This window comes from Diplotaxodon limnothrissa, linkage group LG6 (genome assembly GCF_057381915.1).
Source record: "Diplotaxodon limnothrissa isolate DT_005_m linkage group LG6, D_limnothrissa_male_GT1.1, whole genome shotgun sequence".
NCBI classification, from domain to species: domain Eukaryota; kingdom Metazoa; phylum Chordata; class Actinopteri; order Cichliformes; family Cichlidae; genus Diplotaxodon; species Diplotaxodon limnothrissa.
The window spans coordinates 30439872-30458722 of NC_140601.1; the positions used below are offsets into that span (position 1 = coordinate 30439872).

The 18851-nt window shown below is 42.5% G+C and overlaps 1 protein-coding gene across 7 annotated transcripts in view; it reads left to right on the top strand.

The window, feature by feature from the left end:
- prkcaa (protein kinase C, alpha, a) overlaps positions 1-18851 on the top strand; it is a 145686-nt gene that overhangs the window by 74867 nt on the left and 51968 nt on the right. For all 7 annotated transcript variants that reach the window (XM_085354987.1, XM_085354988.1, XM_085354989.1 and 4 more), the window contains 2 exons: positions 5167-5278; positions 8230-8358. In XM_085354987.1, coding sequence (XP_085211113.1) covers positions 5167-5278; positions 8230-8358 — 241 coding nt within the window. The remainder of the gene's footprint in view (positions 1-5166; positions 5279-8229; positions 8359-18851) is intronic.

Below are 18851 nucleotides of genomic sequence, written 5' to 3' on the forward strand. Positions count from 1 at the left end.
TTAAGAAAGAATAAAACTGATGATAAAATAACTGTCTCCTATTTTTTGCTCTGCACAATCATAAAGTGCAGTCGGAGTGTTAATGTGTCTCTGCTGTTGTTTTTAAGAGAACACCAGATTGTGCCCATCCCTTTTTAACAGCTCCACTGGTGCACACATGTTGTCACAAACTGTGCACACATGTCTTTTAATAGCTTTGGGAGCTAAGCACACCAAACTGGAAATAATTCTAGAGAATTCTGCTTTGCATCTAATGCATTTCTGCTGATGTAAAATCGCCCTGTCTGTGCATAGGACATCTGGGAAATCCTGTTGGCCCTCATGTTACCAAGGGGCATCCTTCACACTACATCATCCAGTCACTACGTGCTGTAACACCACCTGGCTGTGGGCTGCCATCGCGGTCTTCCTCTGCTGAGCCTAGTGATTGAGTTCGTCGTTGTTTTCGTTGTTACACTCTGCTTCCCCTGCTGTTCTGGCAAAGCAGCGCCACCCAGTCTGTCTTGAATTTCCCATTAAGACCCAATTAGGCTGTAATAGGGGATAGAAGCCACAGGAGTAAACCCTTCTGTCCCGCAGCTTTCAGAAAGAATGCGTTAATGGACAGCCTAGTGTGTGCAGTAATGTGTAGTCAGGTACACTCATTTACAGGTTTCATTTTCTGCACCATTACGACTCGCCCTAGTGAATCTTTAAATGGAACTTTGCAAACCAAGCACAGCAGACAGAGTAAACCTACCAGGCTGGATGCCGATAACAGTTTGTTTAGGCTCATGTGTTTAGCTACAAGTGGTTCGACATGAGATATATATTTATTCATAACAGCCAGCATCACTCATCCATTAGCCTTGCTCCTTGGCATTGTCCTAGGGAAGGAAGTGTTTTCCTTTTGCTTATCTTCACTTTTGAAATGAAATTTTGTGCAGACTTGAACTGCTGGATGTACTGTATCTGTGTGAAATTTAATACATTAATTTCCTTCTCATTATTGTAGTAACTCTACTGTCATAAGGTAGTGTTATTACAAAATCCATCCATCCATTCTGAGCCTGTCCTACCTGCCACTGGGCGATTGGGCAGTCTGCCAGTCTATCGCAGACTCTCAGACACTTTAGCATTACCGATTAACCTAACTCTACTCACCCAAAGAGAACCCACACAGACATAGGGAGAAGATGCAAGCTCCACGCAGAAAGGCTTTGGACAGATGGTGAACCTTACTGTAAAGCAACAGTGCTAACCCCAGCACTATCATGCTTTTTACAAAATACCTGCAAAATTGATAATAATCCTCTTTAGCGGTACTCGAACATAATGCTAGTAGCCTAGTGTTAGGTTACTTTAGCATCAGTGTAAGCAACACATCTGTACATTTACAAACGTGCCATCTCTAACACTGGTTTACCATTTCTTAGACCATTTTCATTCAGTGCAGCTCTAAACTTTTCAAGAAATTGAGCTGCAAAGACCCGATGCAGTTACATAGGACATCAAACAGTCTTTAAGCCGCCAGCTCCCTAGTACAAAGTGCTAACTTGGACAAACATGTATTTATTTGTCTTTTTGTTCTGAGTGTTTTCCATTATCTGGAAACATTAAGCCATGGTTCACCCTTTGAAAAGCTGATGTGAAATACACAATTGATGTGCAGCTGAATGTTTGTCCTAGTTGCCATCACTCATTCATGCCGTAGATGAGGGAATAAAGCAAAAGGGGAAAACAAGAGGATTATCCTTCAGGATCAGCTGTGTGTGGGTGGATGTGAGTAAGTACTGCAAGTGCAGTCTCCCTCTCTCCCTCTTTCACTCTCTCCACTCATGTCTGTCAACCCCTCTGTTATCCTTGTGTGTCCTTGGGTAACATACTAACTACTGACCTGTAGTCAGTGTGTTGGGGGTAACTAAGTATATGGTGTCGAGGTCGCAAAGCTCCTGTATCAGATTTACTCTCAATGCTGAATATGTTGTATTCCACACCCCCATATAGATTGTTAATTTCTCCTTACTTGAGTGTTTCACACATGAAAATGTTGGTAAACTTTGCTGTTTGTGTGAGCTGTTACCCCAAAGTTAGTCATCCAAGCCCAAACTGTGATTGTCCATCTAAAAAATAAATTAATTCGTTAAACAAAAAAACAAAACAAGGAAAAATGAACCCTTCAACATGTAATTTTCCTGTAAATCATAATTTATTTTTAGATAAATAACATATGTCTTCACAAATTTAGCACTTACAGCAGTGTAGCTGATTTCTGCAAGATCTGAAAAGGAAGCGTTTCTCTTAGACCAGTAATGGTGTAAAGCCTCAGCAGGCTGACATGGAAGAAAGTGGCAAAGCAATCTCACGAGGAGCCCGAATGAGTCTCTGTTGCATTAGTCCAGAGGCCAGTGTCAAACTGACTGAAATGACATTGATCACTGTGGCGCCTCACTGCGCGATACTGTCAGCTCTCGCTGAGATACGGGTCATGCGTCTCCTTTTACTGATGATTTATTTCTCTGGGTTCAAGCTCTTTTCATTCGTTCTACGTTTGACTCTATATTTTTCACGATCGAAAAAAATCGGAGGGATGTTCTCAGGACTGGTACTTTTTCTCATAGGATAAGAGATGCTTTCCTGCATCCAGGGAATATATATTGGCAAGTGTTCAAATAGATGCAGGGAAAAAAATTTAATGAAGACTAGCCTGGATAGTGTTATTAATCCAAATCCACTTAAAGGGTTTTCTAACTGAAATGAATTTACAGGACAGCACAAGTTGAGAATGAGCAGGATGCACTGTGTGTTCTTGGAAAAATGGCAGTCTTCCAGATTTCTCTCTAGCAGAGAGTACTTCCGAAGCCTCATGTTGTATGTGTGAAATTAATGAATGTATGCAAGTGACTGGGAGCCTACCCTGTATACCGTATGCGGATGCTGCTGTAATATTTAAAGTGATCTGTGCCTTATCACATGCCCTACACATTATATCAGTAGCGATGATATGCCAGCCATATGTTTACCCTATGCATCATGCGTATGTTTGCACTGGGCTCTTGCTATTTACTGCTGTGTACACATATATATGAAAAAGGGAGGCAACTGCTTTTGCTTGTTTAACAGATCACATAAAGAAAAAAATGCTTTACTTAACACCTGCAGATATTTACTTAAGAAGTTTGCGCCCACTCCAGGTTGATGCTGTATTTTATGTGCTGAAAGGGAGTGTTAAGTGAAATGGACTTGTAATTGTCACATACCATTTTGCTGCTTAGTTGAACTGGACTGAAGGAAGGATACCTTAAGTAATGTCAGCTCACTCCACCTGACCACTATTTATAGTGTTGCAAATGTAGCATTATTTTCCTCAGCCTATTTTACCTGTAGCAACTCTACTTTTATCTACTTTTATCTACCAACACATTTGCCTGTTTTGGCTTGCATAAATGTTAAGTTTTGTTCTCCACATTCCCTTATTTGAGTATCCAAATTTCCCCCAAATTTACAATGGTTACCAGTGGGATGAATGTCGATGAGGCTCTGATAAAAACGATGGATGCTGCATTTACTTGAAAGGTAGGAAGGGATGTGTAAATGCAAATATCGGTCCAGTGTTCATGAATGACAAATGCAAATGAAGAACAATAGCTGGGATGTTATTTTAGTTCTGTCTTACAATACTAGCCACATGTCATAATGCATACAGTGTTTATATTTATATATATTGCATGTTAACAAGCTCATTATTTTTTATGATATAATATATAATGCAGTAGTGACATTTGAGGGTCTTACTGTATCTGCAATTGCATTAAAGATGCAAATCACATTGAGTCATTTTAATTGATAGATGGAATTCATTCATTCACCACTATCCTAAAATCAAAAGTAAGCCTTCCACTTGAGTATAATTTATCTAAATGTATTTTATGTCTTTAATTTTATGTTAATATAATCACGTGGCAAATGTGAATGTGCTATGTGAGTAGCTCTGTGCATTGCAACACTGTGCCAGATCAGTTTACAGCCTGTAAAATGCTTACATTACAAGAGTGTTCATACTCTAAGGGAGCTGTGGATGACAATATTTAAGGCATGTCAGAAACATTAGGCAGATTTTTTTTGCACCAAAATATTAGAGTTGGATAAAAAAAAAAAGGTTTATTTGCACATGCTACAACTAAGATTATGTTGCTTTATACAATGGAAAATACTAGCAGAATCAAGTATGGAGGTTTGTCTTCCATGTAGGAAAAATAATAATAAATCCAACAAGTAGTTCTACAATTTTTACAGAGATGTGAGTCATACTCTTCCAGACTTACACACAGACTTACACACAGTTGTGCACTCTCATTCCCCCCATTAAACCCTAATTTCTTTCATACATTGAGTGATCTAATAATCATGTGGAGAGCCTGGAACAATGAACAAATTTAATAGAATAATAATGAAATGAAAGGCTTACACATATGTGCACAAACAGTTTGATAGGTTAGCAAAGGACCAACAAATCCTAAGACACTTCCGTATGGCGTATTTTCAGACACTTCATAATATTTTTATTGGAGTAGATGGAGTAGATTTTATTTTGAGAAATATTATATTGTAGTAAAGAGTCATGGATAATTATTTGAGTCAGCTGCACTGTATTTCCTGCATTGGTACTCTTGAATTTATGAGCTGATCTTTAACAATAGCAAATTATTAAAAAGTTGTTGCAAATTGATCGGCTTGTCACCTTCAGTTGAACCATAGAATAACCAGTGATTGCCGTCTGTTAAGAATCAGCAGCGTATTATCTGCTGAGTGATTCCTCTGAGGTATTAGGTTGACTCATTTTGTCCTTCATTGATGACGTAGAATGCCTTTTTAACGCAGTGCTATCCGAGTGCTGATTTTCCACTTCGTCCCTTGCGCACAGAGATTTCTCCAGATTCTTTGACTCTTTTGATGATATGTAGTGTAAATAATGAGATATTCAAAGGTTTCCCTCTAAAATTGTAGATTTCTTTTTGGATCTGCAAACACTTGTTTCAGTATTTAATTTGCAATTGGCCTTTCTGGATTTGAATACTTGTACTGCGATAAATTACTCTCTTTGTGCCCAGTGTTTAAGTAAAATGAACAGTATATGTTCTCAGTGGTTGTCAACCATTTATTTTCTTACTCTTTTGGTCTTTGCAGGATCCCAGAACTAAGCACAAGTTCAAGATCCACACCTATGGGAGCCCCACCTTCTGCGATCACTGTGGCTCTCTGCTCTACGGCCTCATTCACCAGGGCATGAAGTGCGACTGTGAGTAATTAAGTTTAAGGGAAAAGTTTAAGAGAAAATGAACATGTGTGACTCTACACTGATTATGTTGTAGTTTAAAGCCATTTTTTCAGAATGACTCTTGTCAAAAAATATCATATGGGGATCTGTTCCCCTCCTCCTGACTTTGACTCATTAAAATTACACATTGTCTCTCTTCACTGTGCGGCCGTGTTTGCTGCACCTTCATAATAAGCCTCGTATCAAAGCTTTTCTGAGTCTTTATTAATATTTCTTCCTTAGTCTTCCCTTTAATCTTGCATTAGTGGATTAACGTCTGAAAGCCTTAATGAGCTCCTGCATTATCTGCTACATACTCAGAATGGCAGTTATGATTGCTCCAGGGTGTACAAAAATAGAGATGTGGAAATTATATTTTAGCAGATCAGCCACACCTCTAGTCACGCCACTATGTGATTACACATTTTGGTAGTTTTAAGCACTGTTAACACAAGGTTGTTCCAGGGAGGTACAAATAATACAACAGTCCCAAGGAAGAATGTGTCAGCATCACAACTGGTTTTCATTTATTTTCACCTTCTGACCTGATGACGTGATGATGCAACTGTTCCCAATCCATGAAACGACAGCTCAGCTGACTGACACACATGTATAAATATGGGTCATAACCTTGTTAACTGCTCTTCAAAAAAATAATAATTTAACATTGTGTGAAGATGGTATTATTATATTAGCCTACTCCAATGGGACATTAAGGTTGCATGTGTAAAAACAACACTTGTAAAATATGGAATATATATATATATTAGGGGTGCAACGATACACAAAATTCACGGTTCGGTTCGGTTCGATACTTTGGTGTCACGGTTCGATATTTTTTCGATACAAAATAAAATGTTCATGCCTTTTTAATTTGTCATTTATTAAAATTATAAATATATATTTTAACTCAAAAGTACAGTTTTTAAATTTAACCCTAACCCTTGTGCGTGTTTTTTATTTTGACAGCGAATGCGCACCTGCGGACCACTTATGTGCAGCCCTGGTTATTTAGCTCGTCATATTGCAGCCACAGAAATTCTTTTGTCCATGAAACCATAAAGCTGCACTTTCTTTTTGCCTTATAGTCTGATTTGTCATAACTTCTCCGTTTTGTGGTAAGCTTTTCTTTGGCTGTCACTTCTTCACCCCGACCTGTCTTATTTGGCTCAGCAGAACTAAAATCAGAATCAGAATCAGAATCAGAATACTTTATTGATCCCTGGGGGAAATTATTTTTTGTTACAGTGCTCCATTTTAAACCAACATTAAGACAAGACAGACAATACGCTAACTAAGAATAGTACAATATATACATATATATACATACATACATACATAAGTCACTTATAAATAAAAATAAAATATATATACTGCTGCTTTTACACACGCACTCACATAAGCTCAGCGATTCTCTGCGCGATCAACCTCTCACATGTTTAAGCTTGCTGCGGGAGATTTCACTTGTCATGTTTGCGTAGTAAGCTAACGATTAATAAGACGATGTCAGAGGAATTGGTGCACAAATTATCATCACTCACAGATCAGTGCTGTTGCTCTCTATACACAGTTCACGCGATTGCAAAGTGAAAGCAAAAAACAAGCGCAAATTCAAACGCGATTTCAATATGTCACATATTGACAGTGGCTCACCGATGCCAATGACATAATTACCCAGCTACATTTCCGAAAGAATGCAAAAGCATTGACATATATTTTTCCTTCCTACAATAGCCCGACGGGCAGGGCAGAGAGAGATTTTGGTAGCCCGACTGGAAAAATTTTGCGAGCCCTGTATCTGATTGAGGAATCACTCATCTTTGGAAAAGAGAGTTTATTACAGAGAAATGGCTCTTTCCAAAATAAAAGCTATACTATACGCTTCTTCTGAGCTATATTCTCAGCAGCATATTAAACATATCAGGTCCCCATAAGGAGAATCATCTGCTAACAGCTGTCTAAATGACTCGGGTAAAGTTAGTAGCATGCTTGTTGTTTTTGTCTTTGCACTAGGATGATGTCGGCGTAAATGTGCAGTCAGATTCGTTGTGTTCCCACTAGTGCTTTCAGGTTAACCTCGTTAAAATCACCTTAACACCACAACACGGCAAATCTCCGTTAACGAGCTACCCCTGATAGCCCCGTGCATGGGGCTAGACAGCCAACACGTTAATGAGCTAACTGCGCTAACACGCTAGCTCCCACCCATGTAATTGAGCATTGCATGGCACATCCAACATACTGTTTTACTTTAGTCCATGACGCGCTTACCTTCAGGGTCATACGTCACATGAAAACCAAAATAATTCCAAACGCCAGATCTGAATGAGGGTGGGGGAGGTTCAATTTGCCATGTTGCAAGGAGAGCTTAACTTCTGTCACGCTAGTCAAAGGAGCTTGCAAAGAAAACCTGGACCTGGATGACCTGGATGACTGAGAACCTTCACAGACATTCTGTCTCGCTAGCTTGCCCTGAGCTCTTTCTTCTGACTATGCTGTCTGTGTGGAGCGCTCAGTGGATCTGCGCTCCACAGTGCAGCCTAGGCGGAGTAGTCGAACGCAGATTCACTGAGCGCTCAACACAGACAGCATCGTCAGAAGGAAAGTTGATAAAATAAATTACAAATGTTGTATTGTTCGATACATATGTGTACCGAACCGAAAGCACTGTATCGAACGGTTCAATATCGATACGAATATCGTTGCACCCCTAATATATATATATATTATAAAAGATGGACAGCAAAATGTACAGATAAGTCAAAAAATGTCTTTTGCATCTTTATCTTAAAAAAAATATATACTTTTTTCATGTCAGTCAATTCTGAGAAAGCGCTCATTCTTTTTTCAGTCACCTTTGATTGATTTGAATCAAATGCATAATGTATAAACGTGCTTTTCTCTGATATCTTATATTTCCTCTGTCCCACCAGCCTGCGATATGAATGTCCATAATCAGTGTGTTATGAATGTGCCCAGCCTGTGTGGAACTGATTACACTGAAAGGAGGGGGCGTGTTTTTCTCAAGTGTGAGGTCAGCGGAGATAAACTGCAGGTCACAGGTAGGCCTCATAACCCTTCATAGACTCTTAATGAAATGAGCTTATAATGCAGAGGGGATGTACCTGAACCGACAGATTTATACTAATGTGTCACTCCACATCAAATGGGATGAGGGTATAGATGGTTGCAGACGCTATTGCTCTGGTTCAATTGCAAGCGTGGATCAATCTCAACACTTTACCCTTATTGTCAATAATCTCTGATTGCCCACTTTCACACACACACATTCACTGTCTATCCCCGCTGCCATTACCTGAATTGAACCATCCTCATTAATTCTGCCTCAACTCGGCCTGCATCTGACGCACTGTGTCGAACTTCTAGCTACATAACTGGCCTTGAGACTATCGCCTATCAGTATGCCAAAAGCCTGCTCGCTTCTGGGTCATAAATCGATAAAGTTTCTCCTGTTTAACATTCTGCTGTAAGAAACGATTCACAGTTTCGACACATTTGGAAGGCAATCCCAAACCAAATATGTAGTCCTGCAGTGGTGTGTGTGGTCTGCTGCGTAGGCCTTGTGTTGATACTTTATTTAAACAGTCACGACTCGCTCTGCGTTTGCTGGATTTTCTATGTAACTGAATTGTCTCTGCAAAGCAAATTCAAGGCTTGATTTTATTAATTTATGTCCAGTCAGAATTACACACAGACAGGATCTGAGTGTTCTCCTTGTGAACAGGGTCATGGCACTATAATTATATGTCTCACTATTATTCATTTGAAGGCTGTTTTACATGAGCATGTCACTGGCTGTTATTGGTGATGCATCTGGTTTTAAAGAAACATCTGTTAAGCTTATTAACAGATGTGATATATTGTTGATAACATTTCCTTAGTGCAATATATTAAATATTGATGACATGTTCCATAAACCTTCTGAAGGGGAAATTGTTTCTTGCAGCCATTTGTTATGATTATGTTAGCAGGCAAAAAAATAGCAAGGCTATGTGAGAAATATACAGTATTGTGCAAAAGTCTTGACTCTAGCAGCCTGTCAGCATAGAACATAATTTGTTTTCATTTATTTTGTTGAATCTATGAAAAATGCCAAAGACAACACAGTTTGAGAGGCTTGAAACAGTATTACTGCACCAACAAGGTGATTCCCAAAGAGCTATTAGCTGAAAACTTGCCATATCCTGGCATGTTATGGAGTGTGTCTTTAAAAAAAACTGAGGAAACTGGACAAGTGAAGGTTAAAAGTCTTTGTCTGTGTGCTGTTTGTCCCGTCTTACTGCCATCACCCTTCACCGTTCAGCGGCAGATCACCGCCCCTCCCTGAGCCTGGTTCTGCTGGAGATTTCTTCCTGTTAAAAGGGAGTTTTTCCCTCCAGCTATCGCCAAGTGCTTGCTCAAAGCGGGTCGTTTGATTGTTGTAGTTTTTGGTGAATTATTGTAAGATATTTACCTTACAGTATAAAGTGGCTCGTGGCAACTTTTTATGATTTATCTAAATAAAACTGAATGAAAAAAACATTTAAAAAGAAGATGTGTCAGACATAAAGACTCTGAGTATCTGAAAATCATGTTTTTAAGAAATAAGAAAAAGTCCAGAAGACATGACAGGACCTGAGAGATGCATCTGGCTCTTAAGTTGATCCATTTATTGTTGACAGAAGGCTCATCATAAATGGTCTCAGTGGAAGGGTGCCTGCCAAGAAGTCATTCAGACAGGAGAAAAGACTGAGGCATGACAAATGAGGAGCAGCTCAAGATTTTGTCATTTTTAGTGTCACACCAGTTTAGGATAAAGATTCATGTCTCTCAACATCATGCAGTAAGTTGTCTCTACACATAAAAATGTCTCAGGGTTAAGGATGGAAACTTACTAAAATATAGCAAATCCATTATGAATGTCACTTATCAATTCCTTATTGAGAGTCAACACCAACTCTAAGCAGCATATCAAAGACATTAGAGTTATGCAAATTAATTGCATGCTGTGTGGTCAATTGTTTGTGCATGTTGGAGGTATTTCCCTCTTTGTTGTGATCAGTGTTGGGGTTGTTACGCAAAAAAAAAAAAAAAAAATCCCTACCGTAATGAGAACACACATATGATCTTTCTCTTAGTATTTAGGTATGAACACAAAGCCAAAAAACAGCAAAATTAAAAACCAGCACAAAGAGACTTAAATGCGATCGGTTCAGTGATTCTACAGCAGAAACATGAACAGGTAGAAATGGAGGTTGTAGCCCGATTTCTGTTGAAGTTCAGGGTCTGACTGCTGGGCTGGGGTCGGCATTCACTTAGCTTTCACATAACTCTGGGCTCTTGGATAGCTTAGCATTAGCATACTGTCTGGTTAGCGTAGCGTTAGCAAGCTTTCTGTGCAAAGAGTCATAGTTTTGTTAGCAGCATAATGCAGCTGTTTCTGCCTTGAAGGCAGTTTACACTTTAGCATTGCACTCTCGTCCGTGTTTGCTATGAAAATAAAAGCACTGATAATATTCATGCTTTAGACTGCGGCTCTATTTTTCTTCACTAACACACGAACTGAAATCAGCTGATTGCAGTGCAAGTGTAAGTGGAATCATAAGCAGGATTAATATGCAAGCAGAGTAACAATTCCAAGGATTGCCATCCCTACTCAGGATGACACATCTTGAGCACAGGATTGTTAAAAAAAAGAAAAAAGGTTTTTGACCTCCTGCGAAATCTATTTCCTACTTTTTCCACCAGCTGGTGTCATTTTGTGTCAGTCTATCTGCGTTTCTCTCTGTGTCTGTGTTTGACAGAGTATATAATAACACAGTATATCCAACCAGACAGATACATAACTGTCTGACTACAGATAATTCACAACCATAAAAGACAGAGTTATTAAACTTTGTATCCAGGTGTGCAGTAGTGATCAAAATGAATGCTGGGTTTGAGTCTTACTTATGAGTACTGATTAAAGAAAGCTGAAATAAGGGGTCAAAAGGGTTGAAGCCCCTTCCGACTTTAGGCCTCCTGTCCAATTTTTCTCTCTCTTTGCTTTTTAGAGTGATCCTATCACAAGATAATCTCCAGTTTCTATATAATTTATGTGTTTATTTGTCTTTTGCATGACTGGGCTAGCCAATTTCCAAATATAAACAGCATGCAACAAGATGAAGTGTTTTCGTTTATAAATAACAAATCATTTCAGTTTTCAATTGTTGTATTTGCAGACAGCATAAAATAATCCTTTCAGAGCAAATAATGTCTGACCAGCTGCTGTAGCTAAGCTGAGATAATTTCATACGTAATCTGTCAAATGTATTTGCTGTTACATTCACAACTAAATGTGGCACAAAATGAACACTGTTAGATGGTGTTAGATGCTGCCATTTGTGCAGATTCTTCAGTGTTCAGTATGCAGCTGTTCTGGGATGTGTCGTCCTAATTGTGCATTACTGAACAAAACTCTGTTATCAACAGGGACAGTTTGTACCAGCTTAATAATAATGATGCTAAATGTAGAAGAATAAAGGGGAGCAAAAAATAGGTTTTTATACAATTCTGTGCAAAATATAAGACAGCAAAGGAATGGTTAATATTGATTTTCAGCTCTTTATGTAAAAGGTTATAAAAATAGTGGACTGTAGACAGTGAACAGTTGCCCAACTGTGCAGTTTATAATGAAAAAAGAAGAACCCAGCAGTGTGTGTGTCATGTAGGAACCCATTTTGTGTTGTATTTCAAGGCATGCTGTAAATCCCCTGGCTGAAATGATGCATTAGCACATTAGCTAGAACAATAGAGATGGCAGGGAGTTGACAGCAGCCACACATAATCACTGAATTAACTGGCTAAAAGGGGTCAGTGCATTACAAGTCCCTGCTGAACTTCACTGACATTCACTTATCAAATTAACACTAGAAGAAACAGGGTCAGCGTTGGCAGGGAAATGGTGCAAATGTTAGGGAATATGTTTTGAGTGAGGAACAAAATTAATTGGATGGTTATATCTTTTCTGTGCTTATCTAAGTGTTATCTAAGCACAACTGTACTCATTTTTTTGTTTTGCTTTCCTTGGCTAAAAATAGAAAAAGGAGCGGATGGTCATTTATTGGTATATAAATCAATGATTATGATGGATGTGGACTAATTTCATGCAAGATAATGCAAATACCTGGCTCTGACCTTTGGCACTATTAGTAGAATTATTGCAGTTTGTAGTAGTAATACACTTACATGCTGGGTTAAGCGTTGGGATTTTAGGACTGTAATTATTCATTTGGATGCAAAAAAAAAGTGTGACATAAAACATAAAGTACAACTATACCCATGAATAACCAAGATTAGGTTTATTCATTCAAGATCGCTCTGCTTCTTATGCTTCTCGCTCTCCTCCTCGCTTTTGCACATTCAGTCTCATCTGGTTGCCAAATTCAAGAAATGATAATAATATCCTGCTGGCATTTTTGGCCGCAGCTCCTTCAGAAGCATTTTAGTCCAGTATTTCTTTCATTTTTGTTGAAATCTGCACTGCCAGCGTATCTCAAGATAATAAAAGGTGGATTGTTTCGCACATTTTCACATATACTATATGCACTGTGTGTGAAAACGCCTGCTAATTTTAAGCTTACATGCGTTTAAGAGCTCACGAGTGTGCATGTGTCTACATCGGGAACAGGAAACCGCGATTATCACCTCTAGCTGCATTTCATTTGACTCTCGGCCTTCTGAGGCACATACGATCAAATTCCTGATGTGGACTCGGTGAGTTCAAATTTGCATGTGATCTCTGGTTAGCGTTAGTGTGTGCATGTGTGTTTGCGTGTAGGTGTATTTCTGTAGAACTGCTGTACCAGCCTGCAGCCCACTCAAGCCAGATTGCATTGCTGATTACATTAGCTGCTGTAGATGCCCCGCAGACAGCCTGCCAAACAGAGTCCTGTTACAGCCAGTCAAAAAGTTTACAGAGAAGGTGTAGCAGACAGCTGGGAACAATAAAGTCCACATCATTTTCACATGCATCATTACACACAGAAATATGAGTGTTTACAGACTGGTGTGTAGGTAGTAGGTAAATCTTCTGAAAGCTTCATAAAACAAATTCCCTACATTGTTGTTAAATGTAAAAAAAAAAAAAAAGGTTGTAAAGATTTTGGAAAGTACATCTTATAGATAGAAGTTGAGTACATTTTTTCACTTTTTTCTCTCTTTTTCTTTTTCCTGTAGTTGGGAGGGGGTCAGACTCGTTCTATTGTTCTTAATATACACAACATGTCACGGTCCTGGGTCTCCTGACCCAGCGTTTTTAGTTCTTTGTGATTTTTGTATTATTGTACTTGTGTGTGATTTATTCTATGGCTTCTAGTTTTGATCCCTTGCCCTTCATGTCTCTCTGTGTCCCCTCTGTTCTGTGTAATTGTGTGTCTTTGCATGTTTGAGTTTCTTGTTTTCTGTCACTCTGCATTGTGCATTATGTTCTCATGGTTGGTTTTTTTGTTACTCTCTCTAGTCTAGTCTCTTGTGTTCCCAGCTGAGTATTTCCCTGTGTATTTTGGTTCTTAGACCTCTGCCTTATGGTTTATGTCTCTGTATTTCTTAGTTGCTGTCTCCACTGTGTCAAGTTCGCGTCTCTGTGTGATACTTCCTGTTTTACTTTGATGGTCCGTGTCTCATGTGAATGCGTCCTGCTTTGCTTCCTTGTCTCGTCAGTCCTGATTTCTCCCAGCTGTGCCCTCCTTCTGTGTCTCATTCCCCTCGTTACTTCCCAGTGTATTTAAACCCTGTGTTTCTCTGAGTCAGTGTCGCGTCGTCCCTCATGCTGTGTGTGGATCTCCCTGTGTGTTCTTAGTTTATGGTTTCCCAGTTTAGTCTAGTTTTGTATGTTTGTTCTACCAGCAAATAAAGCTGTGTTTTGAGTTCACCTCCCCGAGTCTGTGAGTCCTGCATTTTGGGTCCAACTCCTGCCTGCCGCACAGCGATTCATGACAGTACGACGCGACCAGACATGGACCCAGCAGGCTCCTCCCGGGAAAGCGATTTGGCCCGCATCTTCAGCCTGTGGGAGCGAGTTTCCCATGCCTCGGACATTAAAGCAATGTCCATTGGGATAAACGCCATCGAGGCAATTCTCAAGGGGAATCCCCATCTTCGCGAGCTCTCAGGATTTTCGGGCCTACTGTCCAATCTGCAGAAAGCCAAGGAGACAGTACAAGCTCGCGAGCTCGTCATACCGCAACAGCGACCGCCACAATCGGGAAACGTTTCCACGCCGCTGCCACTGGACTCCTCTCCATCCACCCTCCACTCTGACTGTCACTCACCCGCTGCTTTTCTCGCAGCAATGTGGTCGGAGGATGAGGAGCCGGCCGTGATCTCTCCGTCGTTGCCAGTTTCCTCCATCACCGCACCTCCGGCTTCCCGAAGAAAACGGCATTCACGCCGCCAACACCCACCGCCACAGCCAGACCCCGAGACGTCTGAGTTGCCAGCTGTGGTGAGTGGAAGGGACAATCAAGAGTTTCCTGACTTTGGGACTGTTTATTCCGGGGCTGTGTTTTTTCACTTAGCTGCCCAGCCAGAAGCGCTAGCTCCATCTCCTGTGTCCCCGCTAGCACAGCCATTAACTCCACCACACGCTCCATTTTCACCTCTACCATCGCTTCAGTCATCAGTTCGGTCTGCCACTCAGTCGCCCTTAGTTCCGTCATCCACACTACCACCTGTTTCCCTTCCACCACCACCATCACTACACCCAGCCATTCAGGCTGCTACTCAGTCAGACATTCAACCCATAGCCCTGCCGTTAATATGCTCTATAGCTGAGCCACTAGCCGCCCGACCCGCAGCCACTTCAGCCACTCCTCCACCCGTCACACCTCCACTACAACCATCACTGCAATCCCCAGTGCAGTCTCCAGTGTCCCCAGTGCAGCCTCCTGCAGCCCTGCTTTCCCCAGTGCAGTCTCCAGTGTCCCCAGTGCAGTCTCCAGTGTCCCCAGTGCAGTCTCCAGTGTCCCCAGTGCAGCATCCCTTAGCACAGTCATCCACTCAATCACCAGCTCCACTTTCCCCTCAACTATCACTACCACCTCTAGCTCAGTCTCCTGTGCACTCACCTCTGGTTCATTCTCCTGTGAAGTCATCAACTCCCCTGCCTACCCCACTCTCACCCGTGTCTCCAGTAGCTCAGCTCCCACTCTCACCCGTGTCTCCAGTAGCTCAGCTCCCACTCTCACCCATGTCTCCAGTAGCTCAGTTAGCTGCCCAGCAGCCTCTCTCTGCTCAGTCTCCTGTGTCGCCAGTTTTGCTCATTCACTCCATGCAGAGAGGTAACTTGATTTCTACTCAGGGTACTTTTCATGGTTTAGCCGCCGTTGGCACAGTTGGCCACTCCAGGGCTTCCCCAGAGGCTAGGTCTCAGTCCCCAGCTGATTCTGGACCCCTGAAGTTTAAGCAGCCCCCTAAGAACTGCACCATGTTCGCATTGCCTGGGCAGAGTCAGTGCTCAGTGCAGCGCCAGTTGTCCTCATGTCCGCCAGAGGACTTCATGCCTGTTGGCTTTGTTTTAGCCTCCGCTGGAGGGTCCGAGGGGCCCGTTCAGCCTCCCGTCTCCGCTGGAGGGTCCGAGGGGCCCGTTCAGCCGCCCGTCTCCGCTGGAGGGTCCGAGGGGCCCGTTCAGCCGCCCGTCTCCGCTGGAGGGTCCGAGGGGCCCGTTCAGCCGCCCGTCTCCGCTGGAGGGTCCGAGGGGCCCGTCCAGCCTCACGCCTCGTCAGCTGGAGGGTCCGAGGGGCCCGTTCAGCCTCCTGTCTCCGCTGGAGGGTCCGAGGGGCCCGTTCAGCCTCCTGTCTCCGCTGGAGGGTCCGAGGGGCCCGTCCAGCCTCACGCCGCATCAGCTGGAGGGCCCGAGGAGCCTGTCCAGCCGCCACCTGCGACCGCCTCGTCGTCGCCTGGTCCGGCTGCATCTGCCTGGGCTTCTGCTACGCCTGGGCCAGCCGCATCTGCCTGGGCTTCTGCTACGCCTGGGCCAGCCGCATCTGCCTGGGCTTCTGCTACGCCTGGGCCAGCCGCATCTGCCTGTGCTTCTGCTACGCCTGGTCCGGTCTCAGCCTCTGCAGTTCCGCCTGGTCCGGCCTCAGCCTCTGCAACCTCGTCTGGCCCAGCCTCAGAGTCTTCGTCCTCGTCTGGCCCAGCTTCGTCTTTGGCTTCTGTTTCGCTTGCTGCAGCCCCGTCGTCGCCTGGACCGGCCCCGTCGTCGCCTGGTCCTGCCTCGACTGGTCCTGTGCCCACCGGGCCATGGCCAGCACGCCTAACACTGGAGAGCCGCCGCTGCCTTCCGCGCAGTCGGCCTCCTGAACTGCTCCGTTGTCTCCTTCGCCGCCGCCGTTGCCTTGCGCACGGCCGGCCTCCTGAACTGTTTCCACGTCGCCGCCGTTGCCTTGCGCACGGCCGGCCCCCTGAACTGCTCTGTGTTTGGGTTGTTTTCTTGGGCTCCGGTGTTTGCTGTGCTCTTCTTTTGTTTTCTGTTCCGAGCCCTCCGTCCTGGGCCCCCGCCGCCCGCCCTGGGTTGTTTTCTGTTTGGTTTTGTTTTTCTGTGTTTGGGCTGTCTGGAGCCAGCCCTTGAGGGGGGGGGTACTGTCACGGTCCTGGGTCTCCTGACCCAGCGTTTTTAGTTCTTTGTGATTTTTGTATTATTGTACTTGTGTGTGATTTATTCTATGGCTTCTAGTTTTGATCCCTTGCCCTTCATGTCTCTCTGTGTCCCCTCTGTTCTGTGTAATTGTGTGTCTTTGCATGTTTGAGTTTCTTGTTTTCTGTCACTCTGCATTGTGCATTATGTTCTCATGGTTGGTTTTTTTGTTACTCTCTCTAGTCTAGTCTCTTGTGTTCCCAGCTGAGTATTTCCCTGTGTATTTTGGTTCTTAGACCTCTGCCTTATGGTTTATGTCTCTGTATTTCTTAGTTGCTGTCTCCACTGTGTCAAGTTCGCGTCTCTGTGTGATACTTCCTGTTTTACTTTGATGGTCCGTGTCTCATGTGAATGCGTCCTGCTTTGCTTGTCTCGTCAGTCCTGATTTCTCCCAGCTGTGCCCTCCTTCTGTGTCTCATTCCCCTCGTTACTTCCCAGTGTATTTAAACCCTGTGTTTCTCTGAGTCAGTGTCGCGTCGTCCCTCATGCTGTGTGTGGATCTCCCTGTGTCTCCCTGTGAGTTCTTAGTTTATGGTTTCCCAGTTTAGTCTAGTTTTGTATGTTTGTTCTACCAGCAAATAAAGCTGTGTTTTGAGTTCACCTCCCCGAGTCTGTGAGTCCTGCATTTTGGGTCCAACTCCTGCCTGCCGCACAGCGATTCATGACACAACATATTTCCCTAGATCCCTTTATTCAAATGAGGGTATTTGGTTAGAGGCCTTTTTTAAAATAGATGCAGCTGTGTGTGTTCACAGTTTTTGCTTTTTCATATACATTTGCCCCACAAATCAGCAGCTTGGTTAAAACTGCTCTCACATGTAAAACATGACTAGAGTTGGAATGGGCAGAATTAGTAGCGTGCGATGGTGCCTTTAAGTGGAGAAGGAAAACTTGATTTCCTGTAAGTGGATAATGATTAGTGTTAGAGTTCTTACACAGTGTGCTGTGATTGAAGAGTTTCTCCAATTTCCTTGAAATTGGCCGGAGCCAAAATGTTCAACAGGAAGTGGCATAGATGCCAAGGGAAGCAGCTGCGCTTTAAGCAGATCAATGAAGTCACACATAAACCTGAGTAATAATAACAATATGAATAATAAGAAGAATAAAATGAGTCATTTCATACCAGCGAGAGGTGTTTGTGCAGTTTGCAGAAACATGCATGAGCTGTTAGAGTGTGTTTTGTCAGTTGGAGCAAAATAGAGAAAGGGATATGGTGAGGAAGACAAAACGAGATCTGTTTCTCTGGTGAAGGACAGAGATAACCCACTAACCTTGTTTTCTGCCTCTTATTCCTGCACATAGCTCTCCTCTGTTAGTTGGCTCTGAGACAACAACAACCCTCCTGTTTTTTTATTTTCAGCAACCTTATTGTTCATTGATTTTCTGCAAATTTTTCCAGAGTTGGAGAAGTCTTTTGGTAGAGAGCCCTTTGCCGTACGTTCATTTTTCTGCTTGTTTACTGTGCACGAATGTAACAAATGAATGGGGTCAAACTCGGTTCAGGCTTAGCAAATTGACTCTGAAGTATCACTTGGGGACGCTTAACCTCATTTCATCCTTCAACAATATGTACTTTTACCCGCTGCGATCATAATAACTCAGTCAGTGACTAAAAATTGGCTTCACTCTTATCATTACATCTATCGATCTAAGCAGTATATAAATACTGAAACTCACAGGAATTCCCTTCATACTTTTGCCAGACTTTAAGATACTCCTACTAGTTGGTGTTTTGTTTGCTCCTAATCTTCTGCTGTTAGTTTGCTACTGATACACATAATACATATATATGTATACATAATGCAGCCCATACATTGTTCAAAACACTGCTCACACTGCAGTAAACAGCTGACACTGAGAGGAGACTCCAGACAGACT